This window comes from Lacerta agilis, chromosome 4 (assembly GCF_009819535.1).
Source record: "Lacerta agilis isolate rLacAgi1 chromosome 4, rLacAgi1.pri, whole genome shotgun sequence".
NCBI lineage: Eukaryota > Metazoa > Chordata > Lepidosauria > Squamata > Lacertidae > Lacerta > Lacerta agilis.
This window is the reverse complement of record NC_046315.1, coordinates 22,683,257-22,706,391: the sequence shown is the minus strand read 5'-3', so window position 1 is coordinate 22,706,391 and position 23,135 is coordinate 22,683,257. Positions and strand designations below refer to the sequence as shown.

Here is a 23,135-nt window from a genome sequence, read left to right as displayed (position 1 = left end):
TCAAAAACAGCTATTTGGTTAGTAATCCAGTTGTATCAGTTTGTGGCTCAAGATAATTGACTCTAGGCTTAAACTACCATTTAATCGATCTGTGCTGTTGCTAGTTAGGTTTATCATGAAAATGAGTTAGAAACAAGTGTTTGGATCTTTAAAATATGTAAGACTAGTAAGAATTATAGAATCAGTTGGGGTCAAAGTCAGTTTCCGTTTGACTCAATATTCTTTATAATGCTAAGTAATTTAATTCTCAACAAGTCTAAATATCTATGCTGTTTCCAAATGAGCCTATATTTTTACATTTACCATGTCTTCCCCACCCCCTTTAGGTCCTGCACTTTATGTATTCAACAATGCAGTTTTTACCCCTGAAGACTGGCATGGAATTCAGGAGATAGCAAGAAGTAGAAAGAAAGATGATCCTCTTAAAGTTGGAAGATTTGGAATTGGTTTTAATTCAGTTTATCACATTACAGGTAGTTATAATGCATTTTTTATGCTGCAGCATTAATGTTGCATTCTGTGTGTGTGTGTGTGTGTGTGTGTGTGAACACCATCTGTACATTCACTTAAGGTTTGCTCCAAGTTTAAAAGTTGTTTATTCTAGGTATGAGCTTGTATAAAGGGAAGAAAAGTCCACCAAAAGTAGTTCCATTTAAAACATTTATTGGGTGCTGTAAGGTCCTTGGATAGTTGCTCATGAGTAACCAGGCAGAAACTCCGACCTTTCCTTTAGAAGTATTATTGTGCATACTATGTACAGTGCAGAATCCGGGAATGGCCCCTTCCGGTTCTGACCCCAACAAAAGAGTTTCGTTATGCGGAAACCCCGCCTTCCTTCCTTTCTCTTTGTCCCTCTACGTTTTTGGGGCGACGGAAATTGCGTGCCTCTTTCCTCGCCCCCTGGGCGAGGTGAGTGCTGGGTCTCTCCCGCATCCTCAGAGCCTCAACACTCCAACCCCTGAGCACTTTGCCCCTCCCCACTGGAAGCCTTGCTGCTTCCTCCACTGGCAGAGGAGGTGCTACTGGTCAAGAGGGGCCGGGGCTCTCTGTAACATCCCGAGAGCCCTTCCACCACCTTGCGCTGTGCCGGGGACAGTTCCCTGACATCCGCTTTGTAGAATTTTTGTCTCCTGAGCATTGGAGGAAGACTGGGGGTTCTGTGGTGTTTAATTTTCCTGTTTGTAGTAGTGGTTTATTCTTTTCCTACTTAATTTAATGTATGTGTTAGATTGTTGTATAGATAATAATTGAAGGGATTTTAAGGCTTTTGTTGTTGTTGTAGATTTGTAAACAAGCTGTTCATATTATTTTGATTCTATTTTGTAGATGTTCCTAGCATATTTAGTGGTGACCAAATTGGAATGTTGGACCCCCATCAAACACTTTTTGGACCCCATGAATCAGGTCAATGTTGGAATCTAAAGGATGACATCAAAGAAATTAATGAGTTGACAGACCAGTTTAAGCCTTTTGTTGGTGTGTTTGGAAGCACTAAGGAAACCTTCAATACTGGTCATTTCCCTGGTACATTTTTTCGTTTCCCTCTTCGCCAGCAGCCTTCCCAGTTAAGTAGCAATCTGTACAACAAGGAAAAGGTTCTTGAATTATTTGAATCCTTCAGAGCGGATGCAGATACAGTACTTCTCTTCCTTAAAAGTGTGCAAGATGTCTCATTACACGTTAGGGAAGCCGATGGGACCGAGCGACTAATTTTTAGAGTCACTGCCAGTGAGAATAAAGCTCTGAAGCATGAAAGACCCAACTCTATCAAGATTCTGGGAAATGCAATAAACCAATATTGTAAAGGTGTTCCGAGTAATAGTATAACATGTGTGACATACCACATAAACATAGTTTTAGAAGATGAGTGTGTTAAAGATGCACAGAAGACATCGTGGTTGGTATGTAACAGTGTTGGAGGACGAGGAATATGCAATGAATTGGACTCTTTGGCTGATGACTTGAAGTATATTCCAACTATTGGCATAGCAATGTCTTTATCAAGTGATGGAGAGGGAAAAGGAGCTGCAGCACAGTTTTCAGGAAGAGCATTTTGTTTTCTTCCATTACCTCCTGGCGAGGAAAGTAAGACAGGACTTCCAGTTCACGTGAGTGGGTTTTTTGGCCTTACAGATAACAGAAGAAGTATCAAATGGCGAGAGCTTGATCAGTGGCGAGATCCAGCAGCCCTGTGGAATGAGCTGCTTGTGGCCAATGTGGTCCCCAAAGCATATGCAACACTTGTATTGGAAGCAATTAAACGAATGGAAACAGAAAAGAATTCAGATTTCCCACTGTCAGCTGAGAGAATTTATAGATTATGGCCACAGAAAAACAAAACAAAAGTTCACTGGCAGCCAATTATAGAACCTCTTTTGAATGAATTGTTCGAGAATGAAGTTATTTACTCCATCACTGATAACTGGATAAAGGTTGAGGAGGTATATTTTTCAGAAATGGATGAGAGTTTGGAATACACCCAAGCTGTGCTAAACTACCTCCAGGACTCAGGGAAAGAGGTTGCTAAGGTACCAGACAATATTGCTAATGCAGTTGACCTGATTGTTTCTAGTACAAAACCTGTGAAAAAAGTGACTCCAGGTACAGTGCGGCAAGTATTAAGACAGTCTGGACACAAGGGACTAGCTGATGAAAAGCTTCATGTCTTAGATTTTGTGCTTAGTGATGGAAACTACAGTGAGCTTATTGGACTGGAGCTTTTACCATTACAAAATGGGAATTTTATTTCATTCTCTTCATCTACATCAGATCAGGATGCAGTTTACATAACTTCAGAAAGTTTCCCAAGGTATAACATGCATTTTATAGCATATTTTATAATGGTGTAAGTTTTTTATTTAAATGTTACTCTGTATAGTTCACAGAATATAACATATACAGTTCTGTACAATGGAGTCACAGAACTGTGCATGTCTTCCTTTTGTGAGCTGGGAATGGAGGCTGTGGTTTGGCATTTGGCCACATACACGGATGCAGCACATCTTTATGACCCTATTCCCATGCATGCTTGGTAAGCATCTTGTAATGTACTTGCTAACCCACTAGTCAATACTAGAAAAGCATGAATGCATTCCACTTGTCTATGGCTGGTAGCCAGGGATTGACCATGGCATATGAGCGAAGAGTTTTAATTTTCTCTCCCCACCCCACCCCCATGCTGCAGTCTCAATATCAATTGCTTCCCCTCTCCAAGAGTTGCTATTCCTCCTAGGAGAGGTGTGACACAATGGTGTTTTTTGTGAGGTGTGTGGCCACAGGGGGGCTGTCTTGCTGCACAATCTTGGCTGAGGTATACCGTAATAATTTGCTTGGGAGGAGCAGGAACATGGAGAGGGTAAGAAGTTATTCACTAAAAATTTAATGAATAATATTACTACATTTACAGTATTTGTGCCTTTGAAAAATGACACAAGTTACATGTATGATCAACACTCTCTTTCTAATGACATACTAGGTCCCTCTTCCCAGGGCTTGAAGGAAGATTACTTGCTGATGATCTGAAGCCACAAGTTCTGGCTGCTTTGAAAGATGCTGCCAAAAGCAGAGGTACAATATGTTTATATGGCTTATCATGACACAAGTACAGTCCACTAAAACGCATACACTGTAAGCTAATCAGGACACAAAACACGTAAGAATGGACATAAGTAAAGGCAAAAGGAATGAAAGAATTCAAAAGAAATTTTGAATGATCCACAATCATTTTATGTATCCATGTGAGTCAGGTTTATTATTCAATTAGAAAAAAAATGAAAATTTAGAAGCAATATCCTTGTTGGAAAAATGTATCCACTGTGTACTACAGTTAATATGTGCTGTTGTTCATGTTGATCAACATAGACAAAAAAAAATCATGTGTGAATCATTCTTCGGATTTAAAACTTGCAGGGGAGTACTGGCTCACTTTATGTCAACTCATGGTACAGATCTTCAGTATGCAATATTGAGATTACAATATTGAAAAATAGCCACATCCTAGTGAGTGCTACCCTTATTTTTCTTGTGTTCTGTGTACAAGTAAAGTTAGCAAACTTTGACAAGAACTATATTTATGCCTAGCATTGCACAAAAAACTTCCAAAAGAAAAAACAGATACATTGACACAATAATAATGCAACATGCTGAATAAAAGTAGAACTGCAACAGATTTCGACAGTTGTTGCTACAGTGGTACCCTGGGTTACAAACACTTCGTGTTACAGACTCTGCTAACCCAGAAGTAGTACCTCGGGTTAAGAACTTTACCTCAGGGTGAGAACAGAAATCGCAGTGCGGCAGCAGCATGAGGCCCCATTAGCTAAAGTGGTACCTCAGGTTAAGAACAGTTTCAGGTTAAGAACGGACCTCCGGAATGAATTAAGTTCGTAACCAGAAGTACCACTGTATATACAAAAGGTCACTCTATTTTCTCCAAGTGAAGGACATTCCTTTAGTATAACAGAAAAAAATTCATTCTGGTTATTTGAAAGAAAATGGTTAATGTGCGTATTGAAGAATCCCTTTTATCCAACCAAAGCAGCCATTTCCTTATATTAAAGATGGACAAATCTCTGCAGTTGCAGTTTGCTCTGGCACACATCATAGTTGTCATGTGTCATTATTATCATCTTCATTTCCCCCTTAAAATGCATTTCATTATATTTTAGCCCAACAGCTTCTCTGGGGATTTTCAGGTAGGACTGTTGTCTGAGTAATTGCTGAACAAAAGTCTAGCATTTGTGTGCATTTGATTACTGGTTGTTCTGCTTGACTCATGTTCCAGAATGGTAATAGTTTACAACCCTGGTTCACTTGTGTTTTTCAGATTTTAATTACTTATACTAATACTGCTTAAAGACATATTTGAAAAATAATTTTTGTAAGCTTATAAGAAGAATATTTCTCAGGAAGCTGAAGAAACTTGTGAATGCTATACAATATGTGGTACATACTTAGTTTTATACACAACAGTTTCATTATGAGCAAATTCGAATTAGTAAAGTGTACTGCCCACCTAGCAGTTCGAAAGCACGTCAAAAGTGCAAGTAGATAAATAGGTACTGCTTCGGCGGGAAGGTAAATGGCGTTTCCGTGTGCTGCTCTAGTTCGCCAGAAGCGGCTTAGTCATGCTGGCCACATGACCCAGAAGCTGTATGCTGGCTCCCTTGGCCAGTAATGCGAGATGAGTGCCGCAACCCCAGAGTTGGACACGACTAGACCTAATGGTCAGGGGTCCCTTTACCTTTACCTTCACTATTAGGAACTGCACATATATTTATAAAACTTTGTAAAGATTGTTTGTATATGTTGAGCTGATGCAATAGGACATGTATCTTAATTAAAAATTATATTCCAATTTATTCATAAAAGAGAAAGACACCAATAAACAAGACATCTAAATAAAAAGCAAATCAGTTCCTATCACGCTTCCTGTGCCCTTCAAGTTCTCTAGAGAATTATTTCATTAAATTTATACACCACACCTGATTTACAAAAAGAATAAAACTTTTAAAATTGTTTTAAAAGACAATATAAAACATGTATTTAAAATGTTCAAAAGATAATTTAAAATTACAGTAAGCTAAAGAGATTGAAATACATGAAAGTGCTCTATTTGTCTGGATAGGCTTGCCTGAACAAAAATGTTTTAAATGGGTGCTGAAAAGAGTTCAACGAAGATTTCTGCCTGATCCCAGTACACAGGGAGTTCCAAAATGTAGGTGCTGCTGCACTAAAATATTGATTTATTTTTTAAACAATTTTTATTGTTTTCAGAATGAACAAACAACAAACATCTTCCTGCCTTCAAGAGTGCTACATCTTGCCAAACAAATACAAATACAGCACAAATAATAAATAAAAACATATTTCCATAAGTCCCTGTGAGAAGTAGGTGGTCTGTATCCATGGGTTTTGTGGTTTTTTTTTGAAATTCATGCTAAAGGAAATTGAACCAAGTTGCAGAAAATCTGACTTTTCGTTGGTTCTTTGTTCACGTTACTCGTCTAACAGTTTTTTTCTCATAAGAATTAGCTTCCAGAACCAATATACCAGTATTCCATTAAGTTAATATCTACAGTTCTATGATTTAAAGAGCTCCAAAATTTAGCAATGGTAAAAATAACAATTTCTTATGCTTGCAGAATGAACGTAATGTGACACATGCGACAGTGAAAGTTTATGGTAGTTTAACACTTCAAGAGGAATCATGGTATTAATATTAATAATAATAGTAGTAGTAGTAATAATAATAGAATTTATATGCCGCCTGTAATTGGAGCTCAGGGCAATTCACAGAACAAAATCAAAATATAAAAGCACAAAACTGCAAAATATATAATCAAAATAAAAACAACCCAATACCCCCCCCCCCCCAAAAACACCACATTTTAAAAGGGCATGGGATGTGCCAATTTATCATGGCTGAATCATGTTGTAATCCTAACAAGTTGTAGCAGGGAATTCCATTCAAACCCTCAGGTGGTCTCAGTAGTGTAAGAAATAAAATTATAAAATAAAATGTAGGGTTACCTTTATTATAAATTCTTAGCACAGGGGAGAACAGAAGAGTGACAATCTCCCCTTAACCGGAGAGTGCCCTTTGCGTGCCCGCATCCAGCACCTCTGATCCTCCAAGACTCCTGGCAAAGCGCTCCTGGTCCACCTGCGCTCGTCACAGCCCTTCGAGGTTCCTGCCAAACCTCAGTTAAAATGATCCAATCATGATGGGTGGAGGCGGAGCAAAGAGAGAACAGACCAAGAAGTAGTGGTCTTCACTCTGGTCCGCTCTTTGTGTATGTAAGGGGGTGGAGCCTATTTGGGAGCTCTCGGCTCCAGAGGTTCACCCGTTCTACCCTCCCTTTGTTTATGCTCTTTACTGCAGGTTAACTTCTTCATTACAGGTATGTTGGCGTTGATATGGTCTTACGATGGTTGCTGTTAAAGGACCGGGAAGGAATTCTTCCTGCATTGGCAGGTTTTGCCTTCCCCGTAGCAAAAAGTCACAACTTTGGTGGTTTTAGGCCTTGGGTGGAATCCTTTAGTCTATCTTCCCTAAATTGGAGGGGGGGATGAAGCGGTGACCTCCTCCCCCCCCCCCCGTGGCAGCGATCCCAGGGTTCCCTGTTAAAGGGGTTGTGTGTTGAGGGGAGTCACTGGCCATACTGTGTGTGTGACAGGATTGTGAGCTCAGTTCTGGTACTGCGTACAATTCCTGGGTTTAGCATGTTCCTTAATTCTGAGTATGCCGCTCCACCTCCATGACTAATTTGCACCTTCCTCTGGTTGGTGGATTTTGGGGTTCTAGTAAAACAGATCTCATAAGCCTGAAGTCTGTTTGCCCGTGCCATACTTTATCTTATGACAACTTCCAATATTTTTACATTTAAAACTCACCCATAAGTAGAGTTCTAGATAGTAAATATGTAGATATTTTACAATTTCCATTTTGTTCTCCTTGCATTGTTTTTCCATGCATCTATGCAAAGACACTAAAATAGTGATTAGGAGAAAAGGAATTGGTGGAAAAGTACTTTGAAAAGGTGGTTCACTTCTACAGTTAAAATGTAGAAGAAACAAATCTGTAGAAAAGTCATTTCCTCTCTTCAGATCTTCCTTTTAGATTGCATAAGGAATGCAAAATAGCATGCAGGTGTGTAGTGATAAAATGAGTCAAGTGATTTTCTAGAAAGATGAGTTGTTTGCATATATGTCTTTGCATGATTGGAATGGTAGTTGCATGGTGGATATTGAAAATGAAAACAATTATAATTCTGTGATTTTTTTGTAAAAACAGGAAAAGAAATTCCACTGATCCATTAGGTGGAAAAGTAGTATTATTCTGGTGTACACTGAGTGACTTTTTCAAATTGCATCCTGTAATACAGTATTAATTTCAGTCTTGATTTAAGAGGTAGAAATGTTGGATTCTTCTAGTATTGTCTGCATTTTGTGTGTGTTTCTTGTGCTGATCTGGACCAACCGTCAGTCTGTACTTTAGGTGCTTGTTAACAGAGTACAATACTATACTTGATAATAGAGTTCTGTGATTGAATTAGCTTTTTAGGTTTTCAAATAGCAGGGGATCTAATATGGATTGGCACCACTGTGTTGGGAAGTGTTTTAAAAAATCATTTTCCCTTGTAGCATTTTCCCAATGAAAAGTGCCCCACTAAAGCTGTTTTTTGCCCCACTAAGGACAACCTTTTGTGTGCAGGCTGTGTACAAGTAAGGTTTTCCTAACAGAGTAAAGAGCAGCACTGATGTCTTTTTTTTTCTTTTTAATTTTCATTAGAAAATCAGCATAGATTGGAATAAATTTGAAACAGTGCTAAAATCTAAATCACGATGTTCCTCAAAGATATATTGAATGATTGTTAAAAAATTAAGAAAACAGTTAACAATTGTATGCTGAAATAAAATAAATATATAAATAGCAACATCCAAGAGAGCTATGGCAATTTCTGTTTCAAAAGGGTTCCAATTTCTCAGTTGCTGTGATCTATAAAGAAAACTATTTTAAAATGGCAACTCAATGATACTGGACTTCATCGAAAAGTAAAATGACCAGTAAATCAAGAGAGGGAAAATGCTGGATTTCTCCAGAATTAATTTGATTTCTACCATATGTGGTGGCAGTACAAAAAAGCAAAGTCATATTGGTAAATGGTGATGGGAATGCTTAGAGAAGTATTTCAGAGACAAATAGAAGCAGATCCGCTGCTATACACAAGAACAGCAGAGTGTTGTGGAATACTAAATAAAAGTTTTACTTATAGTGATCATTGAAAGGACAGTATACTTACACCATATCCCAACTCTAGTAGTGGGGCTTCCTGCTGAGCCAGCCTGAGCTGATAGATGGGAAACAAGCCTTCAAAATATGGTTCAAGTAACATCACCCTTTTTGCTGGCTTAACACACTGGGTTACATGACTGCTCTGTACAGATTTAGGAGTGCAGCAGTCGTACTCCTTACTTCATAAATCCATGCTTGCTTATTCCTGCTAAGCTATCGTTTGGCTTAATGTTAGGCGTGACCTGTGCCAGTGTTTAGGACTAATGTAGAACAATACCACACATGCTGCGTGCTAAGAAAGGAAACAATGGTGAAGTGATAGACTACTTGTCCTATTGTCTGCCATCCTAAGATAATGTAATTAGGTGGTAGGGTGTCAGGGTAAATGCCAGCAGCTGCCTCTTTCCTTGGCTGTAGTAAAGGTGTGCCACAAAAGGCCAAGTAACCTTTTTGATCAGAAGAGGGCGTGGCTTGTTGTTTAAATACTTCGCACACTATCCCATGGCCCTTTGTGGATCATAGTAAGCCTTCAGCAAGGCCAAGTGTGCCAGTTTCCTAGCAAGCAGAAGATCTGTTAGAGAACAACTCTAAAATAACGGTTCTTACTAAATGTTCCTCAGTTTAATACCTTTTATTTTTTATTTCAGGAAGAGCATGCACTCAGCTGCAGCTTCTCAACCCTGAACGATTTGCACGGCTCATCAAGGAAGTTACAAATTCTTTATGGCCTGGTAAAGACATCGTGGTACAGTGGTTTCCACTTTCTGAAGATAAAAAGCACCCATCTGTTTTGTGGCTTAAAATGGTATGGAAGAACCTGTATATACATTTCTCTGAAGATTTGTCAATGTTTGATGACATGCCACTTATCCCAAAAACATTACTAGATGGGGATGAAGAAGTCATGGAACTTATTAGATTAAAGACTCCATCACCAATTATTCTAGAAGATGGATCTGAAACTCAACTTCCAGAATTTTTACCCGACATCATTGAACAACTTGGTGGGATTGTGCTTAAGAAACTAGACTCATCTATACAACATCCACTTTTAAAAAAATATATACATGCCCCATTGCCAAGTGTAGTTTTGCAAATAGTGGAAAAACTTTCCATACAGAAATTGACCAATAAGGTTGCATCATTCCCTGTATCATACAAAAATGCCCTTAGAAACTTCCTTGCCAGTTTAACTGATACTACTGAAAAAGAGAAATTAATAATTAATGAGCTAATCATATTTAGGAGAATTAAACAATCACTTGATGAAGAAATTACTTTTACTGCTTTGAAAGGCTGTAAGGTACTGCATCACACTGCCAAACTTCCACCTGATATAAAACTCTCTGTTTCACTAGTTGACAGCAGTGACGAAGCTACCATTCGTTTAGTAAACATACTAAAAGCAGACCAGCTAAAGAGCACAGATTGCATGAAGTTTATTTTAAAAGATATTCAGAGTGACTTTTATTGTAACGATGAAGCAACAAAAGTTATGCTGTGGACACTGGAAAATCTAACTTTCCTAAAAAATGAAAATGCAGAAGTGCTGGATTGGCTGACACCACTAAAATTTATTCAGATTTCTGAAGGAAAAATGGTGTCAGCTAGTGAACTTTTTGATCCTGAAGTAGAAGTACTACAAAATATGTTCTATGGGGAGGAGGAACATTGCTTTCCCCCTAATGTTTTTAAAACATCTGCTGATACTCTTCATTCTTTGAGATTAATAGGCCTAAAAAGTGAAAGCAACTTGGAAGAGAAAGACATTTTGAGCGTAGCTCAAAAAATTGAATGCTTGAAAGACTGTGCTAGTACAAATCAAGATGCACTTAGAAGGAAAGCCAGAACTTTGTTAATGATTTTGAACAAAAATCATCCATTACTTCATACACCTGAAACAAAAGCAATGCTGAAAAAAATCAAATGGATTCCAGCATGCAAGGAAAGACCTCCAAATTACCCAAGTTCTTTAATTTGGAAAGGTGATCATTGCAATTTGTGCTCGCCACCTGAAATGTGTGACTTATCTCAGGCCACCTTAGTAGGTTCCTCTGTTCCTCTTGTGGAAAATGTCCGACCAAATGTTGAAAAAGCACTGGGGATCTCAATCAAACCTAACATAAAATCAGTGTTAAAACATTTCAAAGTAGTCGTAGACTGGCACAGTTCCAAAAAATTTAGTGATGAAGATTATTATCAATTTCAGCACATTTTGCTTGAGATTTATGGCTTCATGAATGATCACTTAGATGAAGGAAAAGAATCCTTTAAAGCCTTGAAATTTCCCTGGGTCTGGACTGGTAAAACCTTTTGTTCGTTTTCTCAAGCAGTGATAAAATCAGCACATGATCTTGATCTCCAGCCGTATCTACATAATGTGCCAAAAACAATGGCTAAATTCCACCAGTTGTTCAAATGCTGTGGGTCAATTGAGCAGCTGACACCAGACCACGTTTCCATGGTCATTCAGAAAATATACCTCAAAAGTGAACAATCTCTTACAGAAGAAGAGAGCAAGCAAAATCTTTCTATTATGTTGAATATTATAAGGTGGCTGTACAGCTGTCAAATTCCAGCTAGTTTAAATACACCTGTTCCTGTATATTGTAGCAAAAAACCTTACAGGCTTACAATGAAACCAATCCATGAATGCTGCTACTGTGATATCAAGGTTGAAGACTTAAATGATTTGCTAGATGATGCTGTTGAGCCAATAATTTTGGTTCATGAAGACATACCCATGAAAACTGCAGAATGGTTGAATGTGCCATGTCTCAGTACCAGGCTGATAAATCCAGAAAATATGGGATTTGAGCAGTCGGGTCAAAGAGAACCTCTCACTGTAAGAATTAAAAACATTTTGGAAGAATACCCTTCTGTATCTGATATCTTCAAAGAGCTGCTTCAAAATGCAGATGATGCTAATGCAACTGAGTGCAATTTTTTGATTGACATGAGGAGAAATAATGACATAAGAGAAAATCTTTTGGATCCAGGAATGGCAGCTTGTCATGGACCAGCTCTCTGGTCTTTCAACAATTCTGAATTTTCTGACTCTGACTTTCTAAATATAACTCGATTGGGTGAGTCTCTTAAAAGAGCAGAAGTTGACAAAGTTGGAAAATTTGGCTTGGGGTTTAATTCTGTTTATCATATCACAGATATTCCGATCATCATGAGCAGAGAGTTTATGATTATGTTTGATCCCAACATCAATCATCTCAGTAAACATATAAGGGACAAGTCTAATCCTGGGATCAAGATTAATTGGAGTAAGCAACAGAAAAGACTTAGAAAGTTTCCTAATCAGTTCAAGCCATTTATCGGTGTGTTTGGTTGTCAGCTCCCGTTGACTGTGGAGGCCCCTTACAGTTACAAAGGAACACTTTTCAGGCTTTCTTTTAGAACACAACAGGAGGCTAAAGTGAGTGAAGTCAGCAGTACTTGCTACAATACTGCAGACATCTATTCTCTTGTGGATGAGTTTAGCATTTGTGGACATAGACTGATAATTTTTACTCAGTGTGTAAACTCCATGGTTTTGAAGTATTTGAAGTCCGAGGAAACTAACCCTGGTGTAGCTCAAGAGACTGTGACTATTAAAAAAAATCTGTGTTTGTCCAAAGCAATAACTAGCCCTGTTACAAGTGTTCTCAAGGAAGCTGCTAAACTCATGAAAACTTGCAACAGTAGCACAAAAAAGCTTCCTACTGAATTACCCAAGTCATCATGCATATTACAAATAACAGTGGAAGAATTTCATCATGTGTTCAGGCGGATTGCTGACTTGCATTCTCCAGTTTTTAGAGGCCCAGAAGATGACACAGTTTCTTTCTTTGAAATGGCTAAATCTGGACAGACAAAAAGGTCTGCTGATGAACTGCCACAAAAAACAGTAGACTCTACAACATGGCTTATATGTTCTTGCATGGATACTGGGGAGGCCTTAAAATTCTCATTACAGGAAAGTGGAAGAAGGCTAGGACTTGTCCCATGTGGATCAGTTGGGGTTATGCTATCTGAAGCACAGGATCACAAATGGACTGTGAAACCCAATTGTAGCAACTTAGGAGAAGTATTCTGCTATTTACCTCTTCGAATCAAAACAGGTCTGCCTGTTCACATTAATGGCTCTTTTGCTGTTACATCAAACAGAAAAGAGATATGGAAAACTGACACAAAAGGAAGGTGGAACACAGTATTTATGCGACATGTTATAGTAAAAGCTTACTTAGAAGCTCTTGTGGTTCTACGCAACATGGCAGTTTGTGGGGAGCTAAATGACTACAATTACTATGCAGTATGGCCTGATCCTGACTTAGTGCATGATGATTTTTCAGTCATATGTCAGGGGTTTTATGAAGAAATAGCTCACACAAAAGGCAAAGAAGGGATCAGAGTGTTCTCTGATGGTTCATCTTGGGTGTCTATGAAGAATGTGAGATTCTTAGATGATTCACTCTTGAAACGTCCAGACATAGGACCTGCAGCTTTTAACATTTTTCTAAAGTACCTTAAAAAAACTGGCTCAAAAAATCTCTGTGCTGTAGACCTTCCATCTTGGGTCAAAGCAGGCTTTGAAGAAGCAGGGTGTAAACAGGTGTTACTAGATAATACTTTTTCAGAGAGGCAATTCTTTTCTGAAGTCTTTTTCCCAAATATCCAAGAGATTGAGGCAGAGCTTCGTGATCCTTTAATGCACTATGTTCTGAGTGAAAAGATTAGTGAGTTCTCAGAAATTCTCTGTGTTACACCATGTATTCCCTGTTCTTTGACTGAGCACCCTCTGGTGGAACCATCAAGACTGATCCATCCTGAAGGTCGAGTTGCAAAGTTGTACGATAAAGAAGATGGACGATTTCCCTATGGCACCAGTCAAGATTACCTTAATCCAGTGATTTTGGTCAAATTAGTTCAACTAGGTATGGCTAAAGATGATATTTGTTGGGAAGACTTGGTTGAACGTGCCGAATCTGTAGCAGAAATCAACAAGACTGATCATGCTTCAGCTTGTCTCAGAAGCAGTATTCTGTTAAGTCTCATAGATGAAAAAATTAAATGCAGAGATCCTAGAGCTAAAGAATTTGCTGCAAAGTTCCAAACAATACCGTTTCTGCCATTTCTCACAAAACCAGCAGGCTTCTCTTTGCACTGGAAGGGTACTGATTTTGGCCCTGAGACAATGTTTTCAGCGATGGACCTTTTCACTGCTGATTATCAAGATATAGTTTGTCTGTTAAAACCAATCCTTAATGAAAATTCCCATTCCTTTAAAGGTTGTGGGAACATTTCTCTGGCAGTCAAAGATTTTTTAGGCTTGCTTAAGAAACCAACTGTTACTATGGTTATAAACCAGCTGAAAGAAGTTGCAAAATCCTTTGATGGAATTACCTTGTACCAAGAAAATATCACCAATGCTTGCTATAAATATCTCCATGATGCCCTGCTACAAAATGGAGCAACAAAAGCAATCATAATTGAAGAGCTGAAAAACTGCAGTTTCATTCTTGTTGAAAATGGCTATGTTGACCCCACAAAGGTATCTTTTCATCTTAACTTTGAGGCAGCACCATATCTCCATCAACTCGCTAATAAATACAGAAACAGCTTTCGTGAGCTATTTGAAAGTGTAGGTGTGTGTCATGCTTTTACAGTAGAAGATTTTGCTCTGGTTCTTGAGTTAATCAATGAGGAAAGAGGAACTAAACCACTGACTGAAGAAAATTTTCAGCTTTCTAGGAGAATCATCAGTGAAGGAATATGGGGCCTCATTAGAGAAAAGAAGCAAGAATTTTGTGAAAAAAAGTATGGCGAGATATTGTTACCGGATACTCACCTTTCCCTTCTACATGCTAATTCTTTGTGTTACAATGACTGCCCTTGGATCAAAGTGAAAGATACAACTGTAAAGTACTGTCATGCTGACATCCCTAGAGAAGTAGCAGTAAAGCTGGGAGCAGTACCCAAGCGACATAAAGCCTTAGAAAGGTATGCATCAAACATTTGTTTTACTACCCTTGGGACTGAATTTGGGCAGAAAGAAAAATTGACAGGCAGAATTAAAAGTATTCTTAATGCATATCCATCAGAAAAAGAAATGCTGAAAGAGCTCCTTCAGAATGCAGATGATGCAAAAGCTACAGAAGTTTGCTTTGTGTTTGATCCTAGACAACATCCAGTTGATAGAATATTTGATGAAAAATGGTCTCCACTTCAAGGGCCTGCACTGTGTGTCTTCAACAATCAGCCTTTTACTGAAGATGACATCAGAGGAATTCAGAATCTTGGAAAAGGCACTAAAGAAGGCAATCCATGTAAAACTGGCCAGTATGGTATAGGCTTCAATTCCGTGTATCACATAACTGACTGTCCTTCTTTCATTTCTGGTAACGATATTCTTTGTATCTTTGATCCTCATGCCAGATATGCACCAGGTGCAACATCAATTAGTCCAGGACGAATGTTTAGGGACTTGGATGCTGATTTCAGAACACAGTTCTCAGATGTCTTGGATCTCTATTTAGGAGATCACTTTAAACTAGAAAACTGCACAATGTTTAGATTTCCACTTCGAAATACAGAAATGGCAAAAACTTCCGAAATCTCCCCAGTGCCATGCTCAGACAGAATGGTGCAAAATCTTCTAGATAAGCTGCGTACAGATGGAGCAGAACTCTTGATGTTTTTGAACCACATGGAAAAAATTTCTATTTGTGAAATAGAGAAAACAACAGGAGCACTTAATGTGTTATATTCTGTAACAGGAAAAGTAACTGATGGCGATAGACTGAAACGAAAGCAATTCCATGCGTCTGTAATTGACAGTGTCACTAAGAAGAAAGAACTTAGCAAGATACCTGTGCAACAAATCACTTACACTATGGATACTGAAGACTCTGAAGGTAACCTTACAGCCTGGTTAATTTGCAACAGGTCAGGTTTTTCTAACATTGAAAAGGTATCCAAGAGTGTTGTATCAGCTCATAAGAATGAGGACATTACTCTCTTCCCCCGAGGGGGAGTTGCTGCATGTATTACTCACAACTACAAAAAACCTCATAGGGCATTTTGTTTCTTACCTCTGTCCTTAGAAACTGGGTTACCATTTCATGTGAATGGACACTTTGCCCTGGATTCTGCCAGGCGAAATCTGTGGCGTGATGATAATGGAGTTGGAGTACGAAGTGACTGGAATAATAGTTTAATGACAGCATTGATTGCACCAGCCTATGTAGAACTTTTGATTCAGCTGAAAAAACGTTACTTTCAAGGTACTGATCCAACAGTGTCTGTGCTACACAACACATCTATGCATACAGTGAAAGACACTTTGAAAAAGTTTCTGTCCTTCTTCCCCGTTAACAGACTTGACCTGCAGCCTGATTGGTATTGCTTAGTGAAAGCAGTTTACAGCTGCATTCATGAGGAATCAAAACGTCTCCTACCTGTTGTACGAGCTCCAAATGTTGATGGCTCTGATTTGCATTCTGCAATTATCATTACATGGGTTAATATGTCTACCTCAAACAAAGCTAGGCCATTCTTTGACAATTTGTTACAAGATGAGTTGCAACACCTCAAAAATGTAGAGTACAACATTACAACACGCAAAACAGTAGCAGAAAATGTGTATAGACTCAAACATCTCCTCTTAGAAATTGGCTTCAACTTGATCTATAGCTGTGATGAAACTGCAAATCTTTATCACTGTCTTGTGGATGCAGACATTCCAGTGAGCTATGTGACTTCAGCTGATGTCCGATCATTTTTGATGACGTTTTCCTCTCCGGATTCTAATTGCCACATTGGAAAGCTGCCTTGTCGATTTCAGCAGACAAATTTAAAACTTTTCCACAGTTTAAAACTTCTTGTTGACTACTGTTTTAAAGACACAGAAGAAAATGAAATCCTCATTGAAGGATTACCTCTGCTCATTACACTTGATAGTGTACTGCAAATTTTTGATTCGAAGCGTCCAAAATTCTTAACTACCTATCATGAACTGATTCCGTCTCGTAAAGATCTGTTTATGAACACTCTCTACTTGCGGTACAGCAATATTTTACTGAAATGCAATGTAGCAAAAGTCTTTGATATTACCAGCTTTGCTGATTTGTTGCCTTCTGTGTTGCCAAGAGAATACAAAACCAGAGGTTGTGTGAGATGGAAGGAGAATTTTGCAAGTGAATCATGGCTGAAGAACACGTGGCATTTTATTGGTGAATCTGTAAATGTGAAAGATGACCAGGAAGATGCAAAACCAACATTTGATGTTGTTGTTGATACTTTGAAGGACTGGGCATTGCTTCCAGGTACAAAATTTACTGTATCCTCTAATCAGCTTGTTGTACCAGATTGCGATGTCCTGCTTCCGCTCAGTCTTATGCATATAGCTCTGTTCCCAAATTCTCAGACTGATAAAGTTTTTCATGCTTTGATGAAAACTGGTTGTATTCAACTTGCTTTGAACAAAATTTGCTCCAAGGACAATGCTCTAGTGCCCCTTTTGTCAGGACACACAGCAAATATAGACAACCCTTCAAGCATTTTAAAAGCCATACATTACATGGTTCAGACATCAACGTTTAAGACTGAAAAATTAGCCGAGAATGATTTTGAGGCCCTCCTGATGTACTTCAACTGCAACCTAAGTCATTTGACATCTGAGGACGACATTAAAATTTTGAGGTCCCTTCCGTGCTACAAATCTATCAGTGGACGATACATCAGCATTTCAAAATGTGGAGCGTGTTACGTACTCACAAGAACTATCCCCTCGGTTGAAGTGGATAGATGGACACAGTCAACTTCAGCTGCCTTTCTGGAAGAGAAAATCCATTTAAAAGACCTGTACACTGTACTTGGATGTGTTCCAGTAGATGACCTTGAAGTTTATTTGAAGCATCTTTTACCAAAGATTGAAAGTCTGTCTTACGACGCAAAACTAGAACATCTGATTTACTTAAAGAACAGGCTCTCTAGCATTGAAGAATCATTAGAAATAAAGGAACAGCTGTTTGAGAAGCTAGAGAGCTTTTTGATCATTCACGACGCAAGCAATAGATTGAAACCTGCAAAGCATTTTTATGATAGGACCGTAAGAGTTTTTGAAGTTATGCTTCCCGAAAAGCTGTTTATACCCCAAGACTTCTTTAAGAAACTCGAGCAGCTCACAAAACCAAAAAACCGTGCTCTATTCCTTGCATCATGGGTAGCATTTCTCCGAAATATGGGACTAAAATATGTAATTTCCCAGCAGCAGTTACTGCAGTTTGCTAAAGAGATCAGCATGAGAGCTAACACTGAAAACTGGACTAAGGATACGCTGCAGAATACAGTGGATGTCCTCCTTCATCACATATTTCAAGAAAGGACTGATTTGCTATCTGGAAACTTCCTTAAAGAATTGTCTTTAATAGCATTCTTGTGTCCAGAACGTGCTCCTGCAGAAATTGTAAGATTCCATCCACAGTATCAAGAGGTTAATGGAACACTCCCTCTTATAAAGTTCAGTGGAGCCCAAGTAAACCCAAAATTCAAACAGAGTGATGTTTTGCAGCTCCTTTGGACTTCATGTCCTATCCTTCCAGAAAAAGCTACGCCTTTAAGTATAAAAGAACAAGAAGGAAGCAGTCTTGGTCCACAAGAACAACTTGAGCAGGTTTTGACTATGCTTAATGTGAACTTGGATCCACCTCTAGACAAAGTTATAAATAACTGCAGAAATATATGTAATATAACAACTTTGGATGAAGATATGGTAAAAACAAGGGTTAAAGTCCTAAGGAGCATCTATGAATTTCTTAGTACAGACAAAAGAGAATTCCGGTTTCAGCTTCGGGGGGTTGCTTTTGTAATGGTTGAAGAAGGTTGGAAGCTGTTGAAGCCTGAGGAAGTTGTAATAAATCTTGAGTATGAATCTGACTTCAAACCTTACTTGTACAAACTTCCATTAGAACTTGGCACCTTCCACCAACTATTTAAACACTTAGGCACTGAAGATGTTATTTCAACAAAGCAGTATGTTGAGGTTCTGAGTCGCATATTCAAGAACTCTGAAGGAAAACAGCTTGATCCTAATGAAATGCGTACTGTTAAACGAGTTGTTTCTGGCCTGTTTAAAAGCCTTCAAAATGATTCTGTTAAGGTTAGAAATGACCTTGAAAATGTGCGAGATCTGGCTCTTTATCTTCCAAGCCAAGATGGTAGATTGGTAAAATCAAGCATCTTAGTTTTTGATGATGCACCACATTACAAAAGTAGAATACAAGGAAACATTGGTGTTCAAATGCTTGTTGATCTTAGCCAGTGTTACTTAGGAAAAGACCATGGTTTTCACACCAAACTGATAATGCTGTTTCCTCAGAAGCTGCGACCCCGTCTCCTCAGCAGTATCCTTGAGGAGCAGTTGGATGAAGAGTCACCCAAAATTTGTCAGTTTGGAGCACTTTGTTCTCTCCAGGGCAGGCTCCAGTTACTGCTGTCTTCTGAACAGTTCATCACGGGACTAATTAGAATTATGAAACACGAAAATGATAATGCATTCTTAGCTAATGAAGAAAAAGCCATAAAACTTTGCAAAACCTTGAGAGAAGGCTTGAAAGTTTCTTGTTTTGAGAAGTTGCAAACAACACTGAGAGTTAAAGGTTTTGCTCCTATTCCTCACAGCAGAAGTGAAACATTCGCCTTTTTAAAGAGATATGGAAATGCAGTAATATTGCTCTATATACAGCACTCAGATAGCAAAGACATCAATTTCCTTCTAGCATTAGCAATGACCCTGAAATCTGCAACTGATAATCTGATTTCAGATACATCCTATTTAATTGCTATGTTGGGTTGCAATGATATTTATAGAATTAGTGAGAAACTTGACAGTTTAGGTGTGAAGTATGACTCTTCAGAACCATCAAAGCTTGAACTACCTATGCCTGGCACTCCTATACCAACTGAAATCCACTATACTCTTCTTATGGATCCAATGAATGTTTTCTATCCTGGTGAATACGTTGGCTATCTTGTTGATGCTGAAGGTGGTGATATCTATGGGTCGTACCATCCAACCTATACATATGCTATTATTGTGCAAGAAGTAGAAAGGGAAGATGATGAAAATTCCAGTTTTCTGGGCAAGATTTATCAGATTGACATTGGATACAGCGAGTACAAGATAGTGAGCTCTCTTGATTTGTACAAATTCTCAAGGCCTGATGAAAGTTCTCAGAGCAGGGGCAGTGCACCATCTACTCCAACAAGTCCCACAGAATTTCTACCGCATGGACCAAGAACAATTCCTCCTCATTTTCCTGGAAGAGAGAGTCACAAATCATCCTCCTCCTCCTCTTCATCTAAACATCATTCTCCCAAAAAGGTTAAAGCAAATTCTTTATCAGAAATTTTGAGGGAAGTTACATCTGTAATGGAACAAGCTTGGAAGCTTCCAGAATCTGAAAGGAAAAAGATCATAAGAAGGCTGTATCTTAAGTGGCATCCAGACAAAAATGCAGAGAACCTTGATATTGCCAATGAAGTTTTCAAGCATTTACAAAATGAGATCAACAGATTAGAAAAGCAGGCTTTTATTGACCAAAATGCAGATAGGGCGTCCAGAAGAACATTTTCATCATCAGCTTCTCGATTTCAATCAGACAAGTTTTCATTTCAAAGATTTTATACTTCATGGAACCAGGAAGCAACGAGTCACAAATCTGAAAGACAACATTCTAAAGAAAAATGTCCATCTTCTACAGGTCCTTCATATTCCCAGCGGTTTTTTATGCCACCTACATTCAAGTCAGTTGGAAATCCTGTTGAGGCTCGTAGGTGGTTACGGCAAGCTAGAGCAAACTTTTCAGCAGCAAGAAATGACCTCCATAAAAATGCCAACGAATGGGTTTGCTTTAAATGTTACTTGTCTACCAAGCTTGCTTTGATTGCTGCTGATTATGCCGTAAGGGGCAAGTCTGATAAAGATGTGAAACCCACTGCACTGGCACAAAAGATTGAGGAATATAGCCAACAGCTTGAAGGTCTTACAAATGATGTCCACACACTGGAAGCATATGGAGTTGATAGCTTAAAAACCCGCTATCCAGACCTCCTTCCTTTTCCACAGATTCCAAATGACAGGTTCACTTCTGAAGTTGCTATGAGAGTGATGGAGTGTACAGCATGTATTATAATAAAACTTGAAAATTTTATACAGCAAAAGGTATGAGGTTAAAGACATGGTGGTTTCATATAGACATGCCATGTTTCCAGCCAGTTTTCTAAAAGCTATCGTTTTTTGGTGGCATGCTACTGTTTGATGTGCCATGCAGCCAACCATACAGCTTTGTGTGACAGGGGTGGGAGTCATCCTCTTATGCAGTGGGGGTGGGGGGAGGAAATCAGAGCCACAGATGCGATAAGATCTGAATTCACTTTTGCTAGCAAAAGCTATATACTAATATGATGGAATAAAATGTGACTTACTCATGCAGTTACTGTACTTTGGAAGCTATGCTGTTCCTAGCAGCTTATAAATAAAATGCATATATTTCTGTGGCAATGAGGGCCAAATTAGATGTTCCATGGCAAACCTGGGTTTGGGAAACTGGACTATCACTGAACATACTTTGCTGCAAAAGCAGCTGGGGAAGGACATGATTTACAGTAGAAAAGTGTTTGATGGGAGAGTAGTTTTTAATCCTTCCTTGGCCCAACACTTCTTTCTTGTGACCTCCTATTTTCTCCTATCACAAAGCAAATGAGCACCTGGTACCTGACTCTGGGGAACATGAGGGCATGTTGCAAGGGGAAAGTGATAGGCAGAATGATTAATTGGCTCCTTGCTCTTGGACATTTTTCCATTGTAAATTGTGCTTTCCCACTGCTGCTTTGCAACAGTTTGATGACATCCCTGGATCTGGTAGTGAACATCTTGTTCAGCCCAAGGTACACAGGATTTAAATGTTACATAATCTTGTTTTAAACAACAGCTTCTTATTAGCAAAACTGTAGAACATGTATTTAAAGATTTGCAGGAAGACTGAGCTGTAAAATATAGTTATGTACACAGTACAACGATAAAATTCACAGGGCTGAACTGCACTTTATGTAACCAAAGCCTAGGACTATGTCGGTAAAAATCTGTTTGTATGTGCAGAGATATATATGTATGTATCCCCAGATTGCATCCATTCAGTTTTATGGTATGAGGTGGTGTCATTTTTCAGTGTACTAATATAAGACTGAGTACGGTATGTTATTCTCTTTTAAGAAATTGAAAAGTTTGGAGAAAAGTCACTTTGAAGCATTCTGTATTCATTTGTTTGCTATGGACATTCATTTCACTCGCAGTAATATGCTCTGCAGGATCTGATTTATAGATTTGCTGCAGTTTTACATCAAACATTACATCAGAGGTTGCTAAGGGACCTTTGACACAGCACAGTATTTTATTCCTTAATGTCTGATGACTTAAACACAAGACTTATTTTCTTATAACCTACTTTATGTGTTTTTGACATTGTTACATCTTTTGTTGAATGAGAATTGCATGTGTATTACCTAGTAAAATACTTGATTTTCTTTAGGGTTTCTGAAACTGAAACTGCACACCAAAACTTTTTTTTTAAAGTAGTCTTACTTCAGCTTTTTGTTTTGTTTATATATTTTTCTCATGAGCCATCCCTGGAAATAGTATAATGTCATAAAATATTTTGGTATACAGTGGGATAATTTTTTATTACATATTAAATGGTGCTGTAATGTTATGCTTTTTGATTTTGTCTCACACTGTGGCACATGAGATGTCTGATTTTTAGTTCATAATTTTCTTTTATAAATTGTAATACTTTTGATAATGCCATGTAAATTATTCAATATTTGTAAAGAAAATCATGACAACATGTAAAATAAAGCTGCTGTGGATAGTATTTTTGTTCCATTATTACCTGTCATAATTATTTACTTGATTAGTACACTGAAACTATAATTTTATGTAAAGAATGTAAAATAAAATAGGGGTAAGATGAGGTTAGATAAATTACAACCAAAATTATTGCAATACAGAAGGACAAAGTAGTTGACAAAAGCTCTTCAAGTAAATGTAAATAATAAAAGGGCTTTCAATGTAGAAAATATCTCAAGAAAATCTAGGCTTTGAACCTTCTGGTTGCAAAGCCATCTGATTATTTCTGTTGTTAAGTGCCATAAAATGATTTTCATAATAAACTTGAAGATTCTTCAGATTGGTGTGTTGAATATTTATGTATATTTATATGAGACTTCTTTCACCAGGACCTTTAGCAGAGGTGGAGAACTCACTCTTTCCCAGCCCTGCTGCTGTTTT

General features: G+C 38.3%; 2 protein-coding genes across 2 annotated transcripts in view; one reads left to right on the top strand and one right to left on the bottom strand.

Moving 5' to 3' along the window:
• Window positions 1-23,034, top strand: part of SACS (sacsin molecular chaperone) — a 56,769-nt gene extending 33,735 nt beyond the window's left edge. Inside the window, exons 7-10 of the mRNA XM_033146324.1 lie at window positions 327-473; window positions 1,327-2,809; window positions 3,476-3,567; window positions 9,445-23,034. Of these exons, the coding sequence (XP_033002215.1) occupies window positions 327-473; window positions 1,327-2,809; window positions 3,476-3,567; window positions 9,445-21,017 (13,295 nt within the window). The 3' untranslated portion in view covers window positions 21,018-23,034. The remainder of the gene's footprint in view (window positions 1-326; window positions 474-1,326; window positions 2,810-3,475; window positions 3,568-9,444) is intronic.
• SGCG (sarcoglycan gamma) overlaps window positions 19,912-23,135 on the bottom strand; it is a 28,615-nt gene continuing 25,391 nt past the window's right edge. The window contains exon 8 of the mRNA XM_033146323.1: window positions 19,912-20,247. Within this exon, the coding sequence (XP_033002214.1) occupies window positions 20,209-20,247 (39 nt within the window). The 3' untranslated portion in view covers window positions 19,912-20,208. The remainder of the gene's footprint in view (window positions 20,248-23,135) is intronic.